The sequence below is a fragment of the Ochotona curzoniae genome, unplaced genomic scaffold (assembly GCF_017591425.1).
Source record: "Ochotona curzoniae isolate NIBS_2020 unplaced genomic scaffold, NIBS_Ocur_1.0 contig_883, whole genome shotgun sequence".
In the NCBI taxonomy this organism is placed as follows: Eukaryota; Metazoa; Chordata; class Mammalia; order Lagomorpha; family Ochotonidae; genus Ochotona; species Ochotona curzoniae.
In genome coordinates, this window is record NW_024466599.1 from 75,615,781 (window position 1) to 75,637,945 (window position 22,165).

Genomic DNA, 22,165 nt, shown 5'->3' on the forward strand with positions numbered 1-22,165 from the left:
CACACACCAAGGGCCACACCTGCCCTTGGTATCCTGGGCACTTTTAGCGCCTTTCTCACAGATTCATTCTGTAAGCCAGACCCACGCACAATAAAGACTCTGTTTCTTCTCCAAGTTTTTCAGGCTGAAAAGAAACTTTTCCCCTCTGCCTTTGGCTCCAGTTGGTTATTTGAAATGGCAAAAGTTATTAAAATTCCAATGTGGAAACTGGCTTGATAAACAGGAAAGGAGTTTTGAAAACCCACCACTGAGCACAAAACTTAACTCTGTGCTGGCTGGTTTGTTGCTTTAGACTGTTTCTGAGGTTGGCCTGCAGGCCTCTCTCTGTAAAGGTTTTTCCTGGCTACTGTTCTTGGCCACTGCTGTGAGCCGCTGTTACCTTTACCACCTATTTTTCTAACGATTTAACATCAAATTTAAAAATACTGGGTCATCCAAAATGATATTATTTTGTGCAATCATATATTTCATTTAATATAGTAATAGTTATTCATTCATACCTGTGGCATCTCCATCAAACTATTGGCAGGTTATTGGACTGTATCAGGTAATAAAAAAGAGAATGAATCAAGCATTTCAATGTCCTAAATGAAAAAAGAGGATTGCGAATCAAGGCATAAAAAGAAAAATAAAATAGGGCACATGGGAAAAAAATCAGGGGGATCCGAAGCAGTGCAGGAATTCAGAATGAAATATGTTCCTGGCCCAAAGAGAGAAAGAGGAGCAGGTCAGAATGTGTGTGGCAGGAAAAGAAGCTCACACAGGGGCCCGGCATGATGGCTAATTGGCTAATCACCTCCTTGTAAGTGCCAGCATCCTACATGAGCACTGATTCCTGTCCTGGCTGCTCCACTTCCCATCCAACTCCCTCCTTGTGGCCTGGGAAAGCAGTGGAGGATGGTCCAGGAGCTTGAGATTCTGCACCCACATGACAAACCTAGAAGAGGTTCCTGGATCCCAGTTTCAGATGGACTCAGCTCCAGCCATTGCGACTATTGGAGGAACCAACCAGCAGATGGAAGAACTCTCTGTCTATCCTTCTCTTTGTAAAAGTTTGCCTCTCCCATAAAAATAAATAAATATTTTTTTAAAAGAAGATCTCAGATTGTTTGACATCCTCTATCGAGAAGAAGGGTTCCTCTCCATCCTTCATGCCTGTAGAGCAAAAAATAAAAAGGAGTGATTCATGTCAGTTTCTGGACCAAGACCTTACTATGTTGGCAGATCTGCTTGCTTTCAGAATCGCTGCTCTTGGAGCCCTCTCCCTGGGTGCTTGAGCACCAACGGTGTTGGAGAGACCCTTTGATTGACACTTTTAGCGTAACAGCAACAAGGCAAGCAGATGAGCTGAGCTGTCTGGGACTTATGGCCAACCCATTTGCCAGCTGAGCACATCAACATCATAGAAAACCAGAGAACAGCCCAGCTTAACCCTGCTCAGAATTCTGATCCATAGAATTGTGAGCCTTGATACAATAGTGGTAGTTTTATTAAACCATTGAGTCTAGGTGACAGGTGAGAGCAGTGACAGGTAAATGAAGCTGTAGGATTTGATTCACAGGGATAAAGGTTTAAAGGCTTGGGAGAGAGTGGAAATGCTTGCTGCTGGCAAAGCCATTAAAAAGAATATCTTCAAATACTCAGTTTTGGGGTAAATTGGAAAAAATATAGGGAATAAAAGGAAAACTTACTGGTGTACATTTCAAAGGTCAAACAGACAGTCAGAGTTCATGTGAATGTTACATATTCCAGGGTTAATGGAGTGACACTAAAGAGTGTATATTTTAACTTACTATGGAATGTAAAGTACATACAAAGAGAATGGTATAATGATGCCCTGTTGTCCTGACCCCTTTGCTATAACAAGTGTTATAAATTGGGTGCCTTATAAACAACAGAAGTTGGTTTCTCACAGTCTGGAGCCAGAGTCCAAGTTCAAGATGCCAGCAGATTCACAATCTAGTCAGAGCCTGCTTCCTTGCTCTTCTGGCTGTGTCCCCCATGATGGAAGGGGCTGGAGAGACTGTAGGGTCTCTTTTATAGGGGAACTAAGCCCATTCATGAAGGTCTGACCCCGACAGCCCTCGCTGCAATATCATCACTTTGTGAGTACGATGCCAACACAGGAATATTTAGGGTACACAAATATTCAGATCACAGCACCTGTACACATTACCTGTGGGGTCTAGGATAATTGCTTTCCTGGCCAAAAAGCTATCAATATCTGCCATTGAGAAATGCAGATTCCTGGGCAACACCCAAGACCAATGAGATCAGAATTGTTGGGCTGTAACCCAGGAAGCTGCACCCATAAACCTGCCTGTACCTTAGAATTTGCCGACTAAGTTTGGGAATCACTGGAATGAAGAGTCAAAATAGCTGTAGGAGAGAGAGAGATAAATTTAAGGGACTATGAAGAGACAGACTATGTCATCTTCGTGTGTAGTGCTATAGGCTCAACGCTTGTGACTTCCAGATTCATATTAAATCTTGATAGTGATGGTGTTAGGAGGTGAAGTCTTTGCAGATGATGATGTAATAAGAGTGGAGCACAAATGGGATTATTGCATTTGTAAAATGGATCCCAGAGGAGAACACTTACACTCCGCGAGGATGTGGAAGGCGTGCACCATCTAAGAATCAGAAAGTGGTCTCTTGCAAGATACCAAACCTGTTGGTGCCCTTGTCTAGGACTTCCCAGCCTCCAGAACTGTGGGAGTTGATTTCCCACGGTTTGCAAGGTGCCTAGTTTATGATATTTTGTTATAGTTGAAACTAATTACCACTGAACAAGTCAACAGCTAGGAGGAAACTCCAAGGTAGGCTCAGGATCTGCCACTGCTCCAGGCAGGATGCCGGGGTCCAGAGAGTCCTGTAGGCAAGTAGCCATGGGTGAGGCAACCCACTACAGAACCTTCTGGCTTCTCAGATATTTCTTCAGCGAGAACATAGGGGACTTCCGTTACTCTTGGGACCTATTCCTGAAAGAAGTGGCGCTATGGCTAGACTGTCCTCTAAAAATGAATGTTTCCTGGACAGTGTAGGGAAAAGAGATAAACATCCCCCACGAAAAGGGTCAATAAGAAAATGGATGAAAGACTTAAGGAAGAGCTGACCGGGTACTCGGGCTCTGTCTTTTAGTGGTAGGGAAATAGCTGTGTATGAGATGGACAAGAATTTTCAGCCCAAGACATCACGCTTAGAGTGCTGGCCAGGCAAGGATGTCCAGAGAGCATCCTGAGACACCTGATCATGCAGACCGAATTGAATTGAATCAGAGTGGATGACACTCACACAGGCCTACCTCTTGTCCTTTGAACTCTTCTACTGAAGGGAAAAAAAATGAATTTACCCAGAGGATGTTTGGAGAAGTCTCCCAGAAACCATTCTTGTTTTACCACTCACTAGGCATTCAAGCCCCCCATGAGTGCTAAGTAGCTCCTTGACATCAGATGCTAATGATGTACCTCTTCTGGATCGGAGAGGGTAAACAGCTTCAGAAAGAACACTTGCTCCTGATGATCTTCTGACAATGTCTTCGCATCATTTCCTCTGCTGCCATCCGTGGCACGGGCTTGAGCAGGCAGGAATGGTGACAGGTAAATGAGCTTCGGTCCCCGCTCTCAGGGAGAGAAACAGGTCCTTATTCTCAGGAAATGTTCTTCTCATCATTTGGCTGATCATCACTTTAAAAATCAACTTCTGTAAGAGGCTTGATTTGCCCTGTCCATACAATACACGAAATAATCACCATGTTATTTTTTTAATATAAAAAACCTGTAATTTGATATTTGGAATGAATATAGTAGGCTTTCCTCCTTGCAAAATCTCTGAATCAGTAAAAATAAAATCTCCAGCTTGCATTTTCAGCTGTAACTGAGAATAATGGGGTGAAAGGGTGTGAAATGTGAACGGGCTGCCAAAACATAGAAGTGTGGGTAGCTCCTTTCCTCGCTTGCAGGGGAACTCAGCTGTGATCAGAGCCTGGGTTGAGAGAGGAAGAAGTAGGCATTTCCTCAGAAGTGAATAGCAGAGGTTGGGGTGAGCAGGGGGATCCCCATAATCAAGAGAGCAAAGTTGGTATGCTTAAGCCATGTGCTAAGCCAGTCTAAATAGGACGCTGGCTCCGTTTGCTTTGGATTTCTCCCTAACACATGTGTTGTCCTTGGGCAAAAGGCAATACACGCCTTTAATCTCACCCGCCTCCACCCCTCTCCTCCGGCTCCTCAACAGCTCCTGTGCAATTCCCTACTGTAAACTAATACACACACACTTTAATCTCTCTGATTGCATCTTGGGCAGCCCAAGAGATCGTTATTCAACACTCAGGCTCACTTGAACATGTTTTCTTTAGTTGCCACCATCTGTTTACACCAGGGCAATGTGCTATGCCTTCTTCCAAAGGGGGGGGCTCTTACACACTTTTGGTGGAAATGTAAGTTAGTGCAGCCACTATGGAAAATAATGTGGAGAAGTCTTAAAAATGTAGAAATAAAACTGTCATTTGGGACCTGGCATGGTAGCCTAGTGGCCAAAGTCCTCTTCTTGCATACACTGGGATCCCATATAGGGCTGGTTCTAATCCTGGCAGCTCCACTTCCCATCCAGCTCCCTGCTTGTGGCCTGGGAAAGCAGCTGAGGATGGCCCAAAGTCTTGGACCCTGCACTCGTATGGGAGGCCCAGCCAGGAAGGCTTCTGGCTTTGGATCGGCACAGCTCTGGCCATTGCAGCCACTTGTGGAATGTACCAGTGGACAGAAGATCTTTCTCTCTGTTTCTCCTCTCTCTATATATCTGATTTTCCAATAAAAATAAAATAAATCTTAAAAAAACTGTCATTTAATCCAGTAATTTTATTATATGATGTTTACCCAAAAGACACAAAATCATTGTGTCAAAGAGATACTGCTGTGCTTGTTGTGCGCTCTTTATTGTCCCGTCCAGCAGGACAGTCAACGGGGTCGCAACCACCTAGGAGAGAATGAAGGGGACAAGAGACTCAAAGAATGGACAGCAAGACAGGATGTCTGATCAAGCTGTCAGTTTATTGATTTTAATTGAGGGTTTTTATGTTCTTCAGTAACTAAGGCTCAGGGAGGAAAGGAGAAACTGGGATGCAAGCCATGGTCTCAAGACCGATTGTTCTTGAGCAGCCACCATATCAACAATAGTAACCACCATATTAGCAATAGCATAGGTAATCAATAACAAGATGTCGGCAGGTACAGCATAAATCACATTCTGAAACAGTTGCTAGAAACAATTGAAGCTAAGCATGTGTTTAGTTTCATAACTTCTTTCCCAAGCATCTAGCCAGCCGGGGGTTTTCCACTGGCTCACAGTTCTATATTCAAAATGGCTTCAGTGTGGCTACAGTACACGGCTCCTGACACTTTATAATAGCCAGGATATGGAATACACCACTGTGTCCATCATTAGGTGAATGAAGAAGCAAATGTGGCATATACACACACTGGAATACTCTTCAGCCATAAAAAGGAACAGAATCCTGTCCTGTGCTACAAAATGGATGGAACTGAAGGACATCATCTTGGATAAAGCAAATCAGATACAGGAAACTTAATTTCATATATTGTTCCTCATGAATGAGAACTTAAAGTCTCAGTCTGAATGCGAAGTGTTGATTTCTGGAAGGAAGGTGGAGTGGGAGGGATTGGGGAGTTTGGAATCAAAAAATTAGGGGAAGCTGCAACGTAGTTCACCCATTGTGACAAACGTCTGATGTCAATGACATCAAAAGGGAGGGTGGGTATGGTCCACAAACGTGGCACACAAGCTACTAAGGGGAGCTGAATTTGGAGTACTCTTTGTAGCATATGAATTTTTGAAAGTTGAGAGCTATTATGCAATAAAAAGGCACTGTTTCTGTTGTCTGCTTTTCCAACTGTATTTCCTGTATTTTCTGCAGACTGTTGACATGGTAGGGAGGTAGCACTGAGCATCAGAAAGTGCGGACAGGGAGACACAAGATAAAGTTAAGAGGCAGTGCGCAGATCTCAATGGGTTGGAGCCCTAGCTTTGGCTCACTGTGTCTGCTGTTCAGCAGACTTAGCACGGGAGAGCAGTTTCTTGTGCCTCCCTTCAGAGTCCAGGACTGCGGGGGGGGCGGGGGGGCAGCAGGAGTCAGTGATTTTGCTGACGGCAGTGGGGCAGTCTGCTTCGGGGTTCTGAAAAGCTATTTTTTTCTGACTCTTTGCCCAGACTGTGGAGCCTTCCAAAGGCCCACACAACACTGTTCCGCCAAAGGCATCTTCAAGAGCAGCTCAGGAATCAAGGAAATTCCAAAGACCGCTTTATGAGCCAAGTCTGGCCAGGAGGGAGCAAGATGGGGAAGGTCTTGTGTTGGTGCCAGGAAGAACGGCAGAGCAGTCAGCGCCCCGGGGCGGGCAGGAAAACATGGGTACCAGGGATGGAGCCTGGGCCCTTTCTTTCTTCCAGGATGCCTTTAGCCTTTTCTGGGTCCCTGCACCCCAACTGTGCTCACAGCTACAAGTCCCAACAGCTCCCGGAGCCCATTGTAAGGGAACATTCTTGGCCTTGGAACACAAGGGCTGCGGCGCAGAGGAGCAGCCGGCCTCAAGGGCGCTGACTGGGCATGTGGCACAGTCCCTTGGCCCTAGGCCTGTTGGCACCGCGCCCTCCCGCCTGCCTGGGGCCCCGCCCTGCAGGAACGCAGAGAGAGCCCGCAGCAGCTCCTGTGCCCAGCTTCCAGCCCAGCTTGCTTTGAGGCTCTGCATGCAGAGGTGCCCAAGGTGCTAAGCCCTCTCGCCCTAGCATTGTCGCCGCCATGGCAGCCTCCTCTGCGCGGCCCACCGTCTTGGCCCTCACCGGGCTGGTGTTGATCCTGCTGCTGTGCGTGGGACCAGGTGAGTGAGCGGGGAGGACTTGGCCCAACCGAAAGCATCGCCTGATCTGAGGGTAGGGTGGCCTGGGTTGGCGATGCCGCGTGTCCAGGGAGGGAGATGGGTGATGGGATGGAGGCTTAGGGACCCACCCTTATCCTTGACAGGGTCAATGGGATGCTGGAACACAGCTTCAGGGGTTTGCATTCGACAGGTGCTAGAAGGGAGCCCCAGGATGGGCTGAGAGAGCACCAGGTTCTCCGATCTGCAAGTTAATCCCTGGGGGAGGAAAGGACTGAAGGAATGGAGCCGAATGTTTCTGGAGTTAATTCAAGGCAAAGGGGCTGCCAGCTATTTAGGCAGGAGGCGCTCTCCAGACCCAGGGAGGCAAATAGCTCCACAAGCAACAGAGTTAGGGCTTCCCTTCTGGCCAACTTCTCTGAAAGATTGGGCTCCAGTCTGCAAACCTGGGCACGATCCTGGGGGTGGCTCTTAAAGGAGCAATGCTTCTTCCGGGAGCTCTCAAGTGAATTTGGCTGGATGTGCGGACATTCGCTCTTCTCTATGAAAAGTATGCCCAGAGACATTCCTGGAATGAAGAAAGTGGATGAGTATGCAGACAACAGAACCCGAGGTCCACAGACCTCACCTCAAAAACACAGTTTGAAAACTTATGTTTTATTCTGGTGCCACCTTGGACTTGTGTGGGGCAATGTCAAACCGAGAGCTGCTCCTGGCCCAAGAGGGGGATGTAGGCACACTTCCAAAGGCAGGGACTGTGAGCCTCCCCCATCCATCCACATTTCCTGCCAAGGAAGCTGGAGCTGGAAGGTTGGCAGTGCTTGGCCCAAAACCCTGGAGTGATGTTTGTGCCATGCCATGTAGCTGGGCGCTTTTATTTTCAGGGTTTATGTTTTAGGATGTTTACATAGTTGAGGAGGGACACCCATGTGGACCAATGATGAGGGTGGGAAGGGTCCAGGAATGGAAAGTGGATGAGACGATTGTTTCCATTTCTTTTTCTCTTCCTGTATCTAGAAGAAGGGAGGAGAGAAGGGGAGAGGGCTGCTCCCAGCAGCCCAACCACCACATCAGCACCCCGGGATGGGGGACAGCCAATCAGTGTTATCCTAGATAGCACAAGTGTAATCCCAGTGCAGCACAAGTGCCCAGTGGCTTCCATAGTTCTGAAGTATTGTTAATTTCATTGTTCCAAGGATGAAGAAATCCACCCCAAGTCCATTGACTGACATAGTCCACCTTAGAATCTCCGCTTGCCCAGACACTTGCTGCCAAACTTGGCTGTCCAATTTGTGCTACCATGCATGGTACTAGAAGTTTTCTGCAGGCCCTAATGACTTGTTATGATCCCATGTGTATCTGGGCATGCTGTCCACTGTACTTCAGTTCTATATTTCAGGCTCAGTTCTGATACATGCACTTCATTGTCAGACCACAGATCCTATGATTTTCCCCGTGGTTGGAGTTTTGACACCAGCAGTCCAGTTGGTGGGAGGTGGGACAAAGAAACCTCATCAGAAGTAACTCCAGATCTGACTCATGTGCGTGCCAGTCAGTGTGGGATCTGGCTTAGGCAGTCAACCCACTTCAGCCTACACTCATACAGTTGTCTTGCAGTTGCAAGATTGGTTCTATCCCCAGCCCCATCTCATATGCCCAGAGGTGGGCACTTTAACAGAAGTAGAAGACATGTGTGGTAACCTGGCTTCTGCATTTTGCTTATTCAAAACAGGTATGGGAACCAAACTATAGGTTGAGGGGAGAGAGCGTGCCTTGGGAGCCCAGGGGGTTGTTCAGGGGAGGAGGGTTTCTGTTCTAGATCAACCACAGCGAAGCAACTCAGTCATTTGCATGGCATCCATTACCTATCTCCCCACCAACTTTTGATCCTTATCTTCTTAAAAATATTTATTTGAAAGGCAGACAGAGTCATTGGTAAAGAGAGATCTCCCATCTTCCAGTTCATTCCCCTCACATGCCTCTAACAGTTAGGAATGGACCAGGCAGAAGCCAGGAGCCTGGAACTCTGTGTTGGTGGAAGGGGCCCACCCACCCCAGCCAGCACTGTTGACTTGCAGAGCATGTATGAGCAGGGAGCTTGACTCCAGAGCTCAGCTGGACTCAAACCTGGATATGTAATGTGGGGTCCCTAGCAGTGTCATTAAGCGCTGCTCTAAACACCTGCTCCTGATCCTTCTGCTCCAAGCAGCACACTGAGTGAGTTGAGTGAACACTTCCATGGCATAATCTTTAATTTAGTTTATAACAAGAGCCAATTAAAATGTTATCATCACTGACCTGATTGTAGAATCCCAAGTGTGCTTCTTTGTGATATCAGAAACATTTTAAAAATTATTTATTCATTTGAGAGAGATGGTTACACAAAGAGAGAGAGAGAATCTTCCATCCGTTGATTCGCTTCCTAAGTAGCCACAACAGCTAGATCTGGGCCAGGTTGAAACTGGGAACCAGCAACTCCATCTGGATACCCAGAAATAGTGAGAAGATGATTATCGTGACTTGATTTGTTTATCCATATTTGGCTCTTTCAGTTTTGAACTTGCTATGTGACCCATTGCCAAGCAACTGGATGGGATCAATTCAGGAGTACTTATTATCATGGTCTAGCAGTAGCAGCATTCGTAATTCATGACTTGAGGCTTATCTACACTCTGTGGTTCTACAGCTAAGAATTGGTAGACCTCTCATCTGTAGAACATTTGCAGCTTCGTTGTAATTGCCTAAACCCCATGTCTATTTCCACGTCAGACTGCTTCCTTTGTTAATAGTCAAGCACTTTTACAGAAGGCAAACAGATGGGGAGGCAATACTTCATTCTGTATATGTCTCCCTGTGAGTTATTGGAAAGCAACGAATGTTACCATAATGATGAATACTAATATCAGTGCCAAGGAACATCTCTGTCTGCTTTGGCAAGTATTTTCATGAATCTCTTCATCGACTCAAGGGTGGAACACCAGTCCCACCTGCATCTCTTCAAGTGATTTCCTCTGCAGAGGCTGGCTCAAGTGCTAGCCACACTGAGTTATGGTCAATTCTTGATGAGACTCTCTTGAGATCACTTACTAGTTTTAGAGTTATTTACTTATTTGATAGACGGCGTGACAAAGACAGAGATCTCCCTCCTAGTGGCTCACTGCCCAGATGCATTCAACAGCCAGGACTGACTCAGGCTGCCACGGGAGAAGAGGAACCCCCTGTGGGTCTCTGGTGTGGGTGGAAGGGACACCAGCGGCTGCCCTCTCAGGAGCACTGGTGGAGAGCTGTATTGGCTGGGCTGCTGACTTCATAACAGCAGCTTAACTTGCTGCACCACAGCGTCATCCCCACACTTCTTCCATTTTGAGTGATTGCCACCCGGATGTGAGAAAGCTTATGTCATGCCCTAAGCTATGGCCAGCCAGAACTGTCCTCTGGGAATTTCATTCCTCAAAGTTAAAGCCCGAATCCCTTAATTGTTTATGATAAATTTTTTATGATAAATTTATGATAAATAACTAGGCCCTAGTCTGCCCTGGCCACACTCTTCTGAGCACTACTCTCTTCCATTTGTTTGTTTGTTTTTGTTTTTGCTTTTATCACCTTCAAGTGGGATGAAACTGAACCAAACAGTGGTGTGGTGGTCTGATCAGAGCAGCAATGGAGCCGACTTGTCAGTTAGTCTTCCCTTGGTACCCATAGGGTTTTGGTGCCAGGAGCCCCACGGGGTCTGCAAATGCTCAAGTCCCTTCCACAAAATGTGGTAGCATCTGTGTGTATCTATACACTCCTAACCCTACCCATGCATTGAATAACCTTGAGATTACTTATAACTCCTTATACAATGTAAATCTGAAATCATGGTTACAACTGTGTTAACTAAGGAATTCTGTGCTTGTTCAATGCAGGTGCAGTCATGGTAGCCCTAACTGCATAGTACATGAAGGAGGCAGGCAGGGAATCATGCAGCCAGAGACTACAGTTGCTTATTAAACAGCCACACCACGGTGGACTGACCTGAGCACAGATAATGAAAGCCACTACATCTCTGCCACAGGCTGCTGCACACTGCCTTAATATCTCTGCCTGCCATCCAGCAGAGGCCAAAAAGTGAACAACTACCTCTGCACCTGACCCTCAGTGTGGTCCCTAGAGAGTCTGCCCAAGTCATTTCCATGCCATTAAACTTTTAAAAGTAGGGTGGCCACATAATTTATCTTGCAAGTTGGAACACTTCTGAGAGAAAAATGAGGCATTATCATCGAAGGATAAGCAGTATGGGTATAATGTAGAACAATCCATGGAGAGCCAGAAGGGTGGCTACAGTCCCCATGAATCATGAGGCAGGCCTCTGAGTGAAAAACGGGCTTGGTGAGTTCTAGAATGTTTTATATTCCATCCTGGAGCTAGAACGAGCAAGCTCCTTGGATGGCACAGTCCCTCTAACAATGCTTAGGCAGAACTCGCAATCATGTGCCTAGCAGGCAGTAAGCAGATGACCAGGGCCTGAGTGGGTGACTTGTGCTCAGAGACATTCAAACTCAGGTTGTATAGACACAGCAAAGCTCACCTGCAGGTGTAGTGTAGCTATGGGCAGCCGGTTTGTGACTCAGCATTCAGCTATACCCAGCCAACCAACTATACTGTCAGCTCTTTCAGTAGGGGTTGATTTTGGGGGGGAGGTGGAGGAAATCTCCAAGGCTGTCAATTCTCATCTTTTCTGGGTCAGAACGCTTTTGACAGCATGGCAAAAGCTCTGATTCTATACCTGGGATAAGGCAGCATTCATTACCTTCCCACCCTCACTGCAGCCCAGTTATGGGCCAAGAGGTTGACATCTCCGGCAAGAAGGAGAGCACCACCACTTTAGTGCCTCTGAGTTCCTTACTCCTGCAGGTGCTCATGGCTGGGGATGCCAGCAGTGTTTTCCCAGCAGCTTTGGGCTCACCTGTCCCGAGACAGCCTCATTTCTGTGTGCAGTTATTAAGGATTAAGTCCTCAAACCAGCTTACTCATGATGTGAGGTGGTGTTCTTCCAGATCAGAAACATCCTTTCTGTGAAGATGATTGACTGGGTGGGGTGGGAGGGAAGGTAAAGGAATGAGAGGGGGAACCCCTATACCTACAAAGACTCTCATGGAAAATGATAACAATAAAATTTGAAAACTGACTAAAAAGAACAGCAAAGGATGTGAATGACATTTAGTTTGTAGGACAAGGGTACTGTAAAACTTGGGTATGTTTTTAAGAGTGGTATTTCCTTGACTCATTTCCGCCTACCTCTGCTTCACTGGGTTGCCCTGAGTTCTGTTTCCTTCCTATAAGGACATTAGCCACCGCATGTGGGGCCCACGCTCAACCCAGCATGTTACCATCCTCAGAACCTTAACAGAGTTTATCCTCAAAGACTGCAACTAAAACTCACACTTGGAGGTTCTGGGTGGATGCGGATTTGGGAGACATTAAACCAATGGCGCCTAGGAAGTGAGAATCTCAAGGGGGCACACATAGCAGATGGCTGGCCCTCATGGTGAGATTTAAGGGCTGAAGAAACAACGTCCCCTTGGTCCACCACACTGTTGTCAACAAATAGCAACCTGAAATGGCTTTCATGTAGGCTGACAAATGCAATCAACATTAAATATGGTAACCACGCCAAAGAAAAGTAGGGGCAAAGAGTTCTATTTTTTTTCTAACTCTAATTTTGGCATTTAACAAGTTAGAGAATAGCATGCAAATTTGAAACTGATTTCTATTTTCATCCCTTTAGGTGGCATAAGAGGAAATAAGCTCAAGTTGATGCTTCAAAAGCGAGAAGGTAAACTCACCCCAAACAGATAAGAGATGCATCCTTACCTGGGAGAACTCACCCCAAATGGATAAGGGCTGTATCCTTACCTGGGTGGATAAGGGAGGGCAGTACCTTAGATTTGGAAAATCAACAATGTTCACTGTTTCCAAGGTTAGCAGGTCTGAAGGGCCTGTTCCATGGGATTGTGATGTGGTATTTTAATAGACAAATATTAGGGTGGTAACCGCTTGAAAGGGTTTCTCTGAAAACTGTCAAGGCAGACTTCAAAATGAAACAGCACAATGCTGAACACTGTTTATTTTAATTGAACATTGTTTATTTTAGAACCATGAGGCATTTAGGAGATCGGCTTTAAATTTAGGGCATATCTTCCAGGAGAAGGGCATGGACCTGGTCTGGCTCTGGGTAGTGCTATAGGACCCCATCAGCTGTTGAGGAGAGGGTTTTTATGCAGGAAGTCCACTGTTACAAGCCTCTGTTGTGGAAAATGCTCCTACCGTAATTGTGGTAGGCAACAGTGAGGTGTCATCCATGTAGAACTGTCTGGGAGTCTAAGAATTTGGGGTCACTGGTTAGATCGGTTGCTCCCCAATATGCATCTTCACCCATGACATTCCTCAGAAAGTGGAGTGTCGCTGTGTTTCTGATGTGGCCATTTAATCATTTACTTTCCCCCTCTCCTAGCTAATGGGAGATTTAACTTTTGCACTCAGAAGTGGGGCACCTGAGTGCTTGTTCCCATATTTATGCCCTTCAGGAATGCCCGAGCACGGGCAGTCCTTTTTAAGTTCTGGGAGCCCCCAAGGGAACACCGAGCATCTTTTCCAGTACTTCCCTTGGGCCCTGGATCTGCCTCCACCTCTGCGGTTGCTCTGAGTGTCCCCCTCCATGTGGCAGGTGGCTATGAAACATCACCTGATGGAAGCTTAGGGTTGAGTAACTCCCACAGGGCCATCTTGTCTTGGGTGAGTAAACTATTACGGTTAGGTATGCATGCCATTGCCTTTAACTCAGTTTAATTCAAAAAACATACATCGAATACCTACTGCAAAAATATAATGCCACAGACCCCCCGTCCCCAAAGGTTTGTTGAAAATAACACTGCCAACAGCCTTGCTGCTGTTTAACTGTATGACCATGAAAGCATTGGACAATTTGCCTCCTTCAGCCCTTGCATTCTTTGCAACAACATTAAAGTAGGGACTGCTGGTCTGGTTTAGTAGATGAAGTGACAGAGGTTCAAAACTACAGCAGGGCAAAGTCCAAGGGCGTGGCTGCCTCTCTGAAGCACTTGGTCTCAACAATCGGGCTGTGGTGGAAAAGGCGTTAGAGCAACAGGGTTACCACAAGGGTCAGTGTTCCTGAATCAAGACTCAATCCAGCAGACAGTGATGGAGACACAGCCATGCTGTGTGCTGAGTTTCCCCCCCGCCCCCCCCCAAGCCTGATGTGAGAACCTGGCTATGCTGGCGCACTGTCCCAGTGCTTCACTCTCACACAACTTCCTAAGCAAGCATGGCCCTCACTGGGTGCCGCAGACTTCTGTGTGTGGCACTAGGCACTCGGTTCTGTTCCTGACTGCAGAGCCTGGGGGTAGGCCACCAGCTTTTGGTGAGTGCGCCACAGGGGATGATCTGTATCTCCTCTCTACCCTGAGGAATCTAGACATTGAACTTGAACCTAGCCTGTGTCCCTCTATATGCCTGCAGCCAAGAAGGAGGCCTGAAAATAACCTGCAGTTGTGTTGATCACAAGCATGTCATAGGCCAAGTAGAGAGCTGAAATCAACCTGCGTGTGGCAGGCCAGGGTGTGGTACAGGAGTCTAATAGTGACCCACTTCAACATGCCTAGAGATCATGCTTTGTACATTTCAGCACTTGCTCCAGCGAAGACTGAAGTGGCTGTTGATGAGAACAAGGCCAAAGAATTTCTCAGCAACCTAAAACGCCAGAAGCGGCAGCTCTGGGACCGGACCCGGCCAGATGTGCAGCAGTGGTACCAGCAGTTCCTCTACATGGGCTACGATGAAGCGGTGCGTGTGCTTGGCTGCCCGCCCTACAGGCTGGTAGGCACAGAGGCCTGGCTTGGGCATGTAAGCACCAGGAAGCAAGGCTTTGCAGTTCATTTACTACATGCCAGTGCTCCCCAGAGCGGGATTCCATGACCAGTGGTTACAAGGTAGAATTAGGGAGAGAGAGGGAATCTTCCAACCATTGGATCGCCCCTCAAATGGCTCCAATGGCTGCATCTGGAGCCTGGCAGAATACAGGAACCTAGAACTCCATCCCAGATGCTCACATGGGCAGCAGCAGCTTGAGCATCTGGCTGTCTTACACTATTTCATCAGCAGGGAAATGGGTTGGAAGTGGAACAGTTGGGAATTAAACCAGCACTCATATGGGATGCCTGCATGACAGGGTGGATTAACTCACTGTACACCCCAAAGCTGGCCTATAGGAAGCTTTATAATTTTTCTAGGCATCTTTCATTTCTCACTTAGGTCTATAGCGGCTCAGTGGGGTCTCTGAGCTAAAGACACAATTATGCCTGACAGTCCTTAAGGACTGTAAGTACATGGTCCTAAAAGAATCTCAAGCATCAGCACCAAGTTTCAAGAATTTTCGGCAGCATCTGGTGTTGTCAATCAAGAATAAAAATCTATGGGAGAAGAATCTCCCAAAGTTCATGGAAAATAGAATTAAAGAGCATGCAAGTTTTCCATGAGTTTATTTATTTGTTGTTTAAAGATGAGAAGCAAAGAAACGTAGAAAGGGAGGCAGGGGGGAATCCCACCTGCTGGTTTGTTTCCCAAATGCCCAACCACACAACCACAGGGATTGAAGGTATGAGCCAGGAATGAGATTCAGGCCTCCACATGTGTGGCAAGACTGCAAATACTTGCGCTATCATTGCTGCCACTCAGAGTTTGTGCTAGTGTGATGCTAGAACCAGGAGCGAGAGCCAGTGTTGCATGTAGACGCCCTGATATGGGAGGCAGAAAATGAACCATCAGGCTGAACGGCTGTTCCTCCAGGAGCCTTCAGAAGTTCCCTCATGTCTGTTTACATCATCTTTTAGCAATTTAGTGACCATCAGCAAAATGGGTAATTAAGAGTTTAATGTGGAGAAATGGCTAAAATAATATCCATGATAAAGCCAGAAGAAAAATGAGGATCACATAAGATTAAGTATGCACATACAGAAGGAAATAGACCCCAGTGTGACTATGTGTGGTCTTGGACAAAGGAATTATGCGATCCTCTTTTTCTTTGACCTGCTTTCATACACAGACTCTAAAACATATAAGTCTGTATCATTTCTGTGCCTATAAACCACTTAAAGTTTATTGAAAACACATGTTTTAAGCCAACATCTCAAGCAAGCTACATCTCAGGAAATGAAAAATACACGAAGCAAAATGGTAAGTGAATGTGAGAAACGCGAATCACGCTCTCCTCACGGTATGAGCCCTCTGCTCACCCAGAAGGGGTGACTGTTGGCCACGATGACCTTGATAATGGGCAAGTTGGGGTGTCCTGCCCTGGGAATTCTCAGCTCAGATGTTCCTGGACTTACCATGGAGCTATAGCCATGTAGACTCATTTGAAGTTGAAGATATCGTCAATAGAAAATGCACTTAGTGACTGAGCTGCATAGCATACTGGGGAGTGTGGGTGGTTTGCTTCACCACCATGGGGCTGACCCAAAGCTATGACTGCTGCTGCCCAGCTGCTGCCAGGGGAGCACACCACAGAGGACTGGACCACACAGCACTAGCCCAGGCAAGACCCAGTCTGAACATGCCAAGTTCCCTTGATACTGAAAATGTGGGAGCACCACAGTGCTGAAGCACTGAAAGCCAAGGACTGCATTCATGCATATTCACCGGCAACCTTTAAAATAAGCATAGGTTCCTAAAGCCCCAGACCCTAGGTGAGTGTGTGCAGGAGGCCTGGAGTGGTGCCTGGGACTCTGCATTTCCCCCCAGGCCACAGTGATTTAGATACATACTGAGAAAAACGGACGCTTCAGCCCAAACTCCTTGTCCTACTCCAACTTTTTAGTCCTCGTTCGCTCTTGCTCATTCAGACTCTCGCTGGTCCCCAACCATGGACACGTGTGAGTGCCAAGCTGAATTCATCTTGCACTTTCACCACCCCAGAATGGTTAGTCTCCCCTTTAAAGAACAGATAACTGGCACAGACCATTTGCCCCCACCAAGACCCTGAGCATCGTTTTGCCCCCTCTGATTCATTTTCAGTCTTTCCCCATTTCTTTGAACTTTAGGGGTCGCAGCTGCCCTTTTTGTATCTGCCTCCCAGAACATCACAGGCTTCTTGAAGGCAGGTACCTTGATTCATTCTGAGTAGCACACCAGGGCTTAGTACAAGTTCTGACACTCAGAGCACCATCAACCTGGGCACGAGGGTTGCCATCAGACACATCTACAATGTCCTCTCCCAGAGCCATGTGACGCCAGGGCTGCATTTGATTTAAATCCGCTGTGAACACAATGGGTTAAGCCCAGCAGCAGGATGGGAAGGGGAGCCAGTGTTTGTGAAGAGGAGAGCTGTCCCTGAGGATCTAGCCAACCTGTACCTGCAGATGCCCATTCTATTTAGCAAAAGAGAGAAGAGTGCTTATGTCTGGACATACTTAGAATCAGTGTGGCAGAAGTGTCCTAAGGCATGGCTGTGAACTCCCTTAGAGGGAAAGTGTTGTGATCAGCATTCTCTGGCTGAGTGACTGTGTCGACTTCTGAGCCATTCCTAGCAAGAGCTGTAAGACACCGAATGAGGAGCTCCTTAAAAGCCACAGGTAAGGTGTGCCTGGGGGCAGTGTGCATTGTTCAATGTGTTTTGCGTCATTCCCTTCTTCAGAAATTTGAAGATGACATCACCTACTGGCTAAACCGTGATCGGAACGGACACGACTACTATGATTACTACCAACGGCACTATGATGAAGACTCGGCCATCGGTCCCAGGAGCCCCCACAGCTTCAGGCATGGTGCCAGCGTCAACTATGACGACTACTAGCCATCCTCCACAACCAGTGGGTTAGAAGCCAACAGTTCTTGTCTTCACAGCTCTCCCTATGCCTTGTCCCATTGTATTTCTGTTGGGCTTGATCTCAGCAGATCTTTTCTACCTACTTTGGCCATAACAAAAGAGTCAAAACAAAAAAATATAAGTGCCTTTTGATTGTTCATATATATCCCTAACACAATGCATCTTGTTTAAAAAAAACAGAAATAAAAGCATTTCCAAAAAGAAAAAAAAATCTCAGAATTCATTTGGGTGAAAACTAAGCTGGTGACTTTTCTCACTCCCTCAAGTTTTTAAAGCTGAAACATCATCTGAGGAGCATCTGCCCACTCTGATTCCTGGACTCCTCAACAGCACCTTGGGCAGACCACGGTTTGGGGCACAAGGTATTCAGATTGCAACAATACGGTCTACACTAGGGAGGGCATTTGACCTATTGGTCAGCAGGCTCACCTTCCATACTAGTGTCCTGACTCCAGCATCCTGCTAATGCCAGCCCCTGGAGTGGAGTTCCTGGTTCCCGGTTTGTCCCAGCTGGTGGATGCCCTGTGCATGTAGAGAGTGAACTAACACAGGGCTCTCTATCTACCTCTCAAGTAGACACATACTTTTTTAAAAAAATTGCCCTACCTTACATGCAAGAAAAACACAGTTGAATTTATCTATGGCTATGGAGCATGGTTGAACTGATCCTTCCCGCTTGGCAGGTGTTCCAAAACTTTCTCAGACCAGGCTCTGATCTGGAGCTGGACCCACTTAATGTCACCCAGACAATGAAGAGAGCACCTCTGGAATTTTATCTCAGAGCCAAACTCCATGTGGAAACTAAAGAGAAAACTCTTACTCAATTCAAGAAAGATTTAGAAATGTAGTTTGTAAAGGGAATGTGGTACTGGAGTGCAGAGAGGAAGAGACAGTAAAACACAAACAGGAAAAAAAAGAAAGGAGGGAAGGGAGAATCTGAGCCCTTACTGATGGACCAGAGTCTGGCCTCAGCCCATGCGTCACCTGCAGAACCATCACATGCTGTCACACAGTAACTCCACCTTCTCCTGCTCCCAGCCCTGGCACCCGCCATTCTGCTTTGTGTCTTTTTGAACTCGGCGACTCTGGGAACTTCACCTGAGTGGCCCACGGTATTTGGGTTTTCATACTAGGTTATTTCACTCAGCTGAACCATTTTGCATTCTCACTTGTACAGTTTGCTTCTTTTATCTGCTACCCCCAGGCCTGACCCAAGCCCCATATAATTTTACAGAGGAGGAAAGAAGAGGAACGAAGAACATTTTGGTCTCATCTCTAATCTTAAAGGGAGTGTTCCTGTTTCCTGTTAACTATGTTTGCTGCATGTTTTTAGAATCTGTCCTTTTCCAGGTTAAGACAAACGAACAAAAGATAACAGGTGCTGGCAAGGATGTAGAAACAAAGGAACTCTCATACACTGGTGGTGGTAATGTATTTGGTATAGTAGCTATAGAACATTCTATAAAAGTTTTCCAAAAAACATAAATGGTAACATATGATCCAGTAATCCCACTACAATGTGTATCACCAAAGAAAATGAAGTCACTCTGTTGAAGGGGCATCTGCAGTCTCACGTTACTGCAGTTCTAGTCACAATAGCCAAGAAAACATAGACAGCCAAAGTGTCTACTCACTGATGCAGAAAACAGGGTTCATACATGCCATGGAATGCTACTCAGGTTTACAAAAGGAGGGAATACACTGGCATATATTGGCGTGTCAGGGGCAGACCAGGCTGAATCAGTTCACATCATCCTCTGGCAAATCTGAATGCCGGAACAGAGTGTGGGTCGAGCCAGGTTCGGCCGCAACAAAAGCAGTGCACAACACGGAATACCAAGGTGAGGTTGCCTGAGCCAGGTGTGACTGCAGCATCCAACCAGCAGGCGTGAGAATCAGGAAGGGAGGGGACAGAACCGGCAGGGGAAAAAGGGGTTGTTCCCTTGCTGAACAGCTACTCCCACTGGAGAGCCTGAGCTGGGATGGGGGTAGACCAGACCAGGCAGGGCCACAGCACCTGTGCACCTCATGTGGACCAGATCAGAGGAAAACCAGGCTGGGCTGATTATTCCTACTGGTGTAAACAAAATTAGAGTGGGTGAGGGTTGTTTGGGCTTAGCCACAGCATTAGCTGACAGAAGCTGGCACTGGGGGATAATTCTGTCAAGTTAAACCACATAACCACCCAGAGAGTGCATAATCTGGGAGTGGGAGTGGCCTGGGAGGGAAATAGTGGTCTCCTCCCTCTTGGGTAACCACTTCCACAGGAGGGCACAAAAACTAGGACAGGGGCTCGGGTGGCTAGACAGATACCCAACAACATTTGTGAAGGCTGGATAGTTGAGCTGGTTGGACGGAAAAAGGTTTTAATACCCATTGACATGTATGAGAGCAGAAGGGGATGTGGGACATACTGGACTAGTCTGCCACACATACTGGCAAACCAGGGTAGAGGGCGGGCCTGGTAGGGGTTATTGTGGGTAGCTCCAACTGGGCTGCAGCTCCCACTGGTTTATGTGAGGGCCGAGTATGTGCTGGGCAGAACCAGGCTGGACTGCAACACCCATTGGTTCCAGTGGAAGACAGGGATGGAAACAGAACCAACCCAGCAATTGCAACCACCAGTTGATTGGGGCAATGGACTGTGCCGGGCCCTTCACTGGCAAGGACACACAAGAATCTGGTCTGGGAACACCTCAAAGTTTCTTTGGGGATCCCCCCAATCGAGCTTCTGGACTCAGAACCCTAACCATCAAAAGACAGAGGACAGAACAAGTCAATCAACCAACTCAGCTATATGTTGGCAGCGAAATACTGGGCAAACAGAGACTCTATGATGGACTATGTCAATCAGTAGATTCTCCAACGCTTGGAGTGGTGAGAGTGGCAGCAATTCAGAACTGCTGAAACCACTTGTGCAAGACCCTCGGAGCATGCCCCACATCCGGGACCTGGGGTGGGTGGGAGACTTGGTGGGGCTTCTCCCTTAAAATCCCCTTTTACATCAGATATATTAAGGAAACAATACGGAACTAATTGTCTTGCCCATCTTCCTGTAGTACTTGAACCTTTTTACCCTAATTATGTCAAGATTGTCAAAAAATGAATAAATAAAATAATAAAAAAAAGGATGGCATATTGAAGTGGAAATAACATGGATGGAAACACAGGTCATTATGTTAAGTGTAATAAGTCAAGCACAGAAAGAGAAGTGTTACAGTGGAGTCTTACACGTTTATTCTGAGAGAAGCTACTTGGATAGTGGTGGTTGTCTGAGGCTTGGGAGAATGGGCATAGGGGAGGGGAAGAAAGGATGCTTAATGGATGCTAAGTTATATTTAAACAGGAGTAAGAAATGCTGGTGTTCTATTGCACACTAAGGTGAACTTAGATAATAGTAATGTGCTGTGAATAGAAGAAACCAGAAGATAACATAGTGTTTTCCCAGTGAAACAATAATAACTGTTTTAGACAGATATGTTTATCTGATTTGGACATTATGCAACGTATACATTCATCAAGACATATGAATGCCATAAATATGTACAATTTTGTTTGTGCCACTTGATTTTTAAAAATTCTTCTAAAATATGTTTTAATTTGAGTACTGATTTTTGTTTTTGTTCATTGAGATAATATATCTTATTCTTTAGACATGTTAATATGGTCATTCCTTAGAGATTAATATGACAATTCTAGGAATAAAAATTGTAATATATACCATTTACATTTTTGGATTAAATCTAACTTAATCATGATGCTCTCTTGTTTATTGCATCATTACATTCATATTTATGACCAAGATTGACCTATAATTTCCTTTCTGATCCTGTTTTTGCCAGCCTGAGTGCCATAGCCATTCTGGTTCCATAAAATAAAGTGGGAACATTATTCTTTTCTTTCATTGATCTACTTGAAAGCCAGAGAGCTTCCAGCTGCTGAGGTTGGGCAAAGCTGAAGTGAGGAACTTACTGAATTTCCTGTGTGGATGAGAGGGACCCAACAGCAGGAGTGGCACGTGCTGCCCTAGAGGGTGATGTCCCAAGTGGTTTCTTCAGCTTGTCCCCAATGTGACCCCTCAGTTGTTTTCTTTGTGTAAGAACCCAAGAATGAAATGTTCTATCTCCTGAATGTTTGGTAGCATATACCTAAAGCCACTTGAATATGGTGTGTTCTTGCTATTGATAGTGTTTATTTTACAGCTAATGGATTGTTCTCGTCTCGCACTCTCCTTCAGTCTGTTCTGCTCAGTCCTGCATCTCCAGGCAGCCATCTGTTTTTCGGAAAGTGCTGCAGTGTTTCTGGACTGGCTCTGGACTTCCTCCGATCTGCTGGTCATGTCTGTGACTGTGTTTTTCTCCCACTCTGTTTCACACAGATCTTTTAAAAAGAATGA

The 22,165-nt window shown here is 46.4% G+C and overlaps 1 protein-coding gene across 1 annotated transcript; it reads left to right on the plus strand.

Moving 5' to 3' along the window:
* The first annotated feature begins 6,801 nt into the window (after positions 1–6,801).
* On the plus strand, positions 6,802–17,837 carry ECRG4 (ECRG4 augurin precursor). Its single transcript, XM_040992734.1, has 4 exons — positions 6,802–6,887; positions 12,655–12,702; positions 14,572–14,729; positions 17,578–17,837. The coding sequence occupies exons 1-4, from the start codon at positions 6,809–6,811 to the stop codon at positions 17,734–17,736; spliced, it is 444 nt and encodes a 147-aa protein (XP_040848668.1). The 5' UTR covers positions 6,802–6,808; the 3' UTR covers positions 17,737–17,837.
* Positions 17,838–22,165: the final 4,328 nt, after the last annotated feature.

What these genes read in the sequence shown, in the direction of transcription:
- ECRG4 (XM_040992734.1), top strand. Translation starts at nt 6,809, where the DNA reads ATGGCAGCCTCCTCTGCGCGGCCCACCGTCTTGGCCCTCACCGGGCTG. An exon ending in GCTGCTGTGCGTGGGACCAG is followed by an intron (nt 6,888 to 12,654) that starts GTGAGTGAGCGG and finishes TCATCCCTTTAG; the next exon opens with GTGGCATAAGAGGAAATAAG. An exon ending in ACATGGGCTACGATGAAGCG is followed by an intron (nt 14,730 to 17,577) that starts GTGCGTGTGCTT and finishes TCCCTTCTTCAG; the next exon opens with AAATTTGAAGATGACATCAC.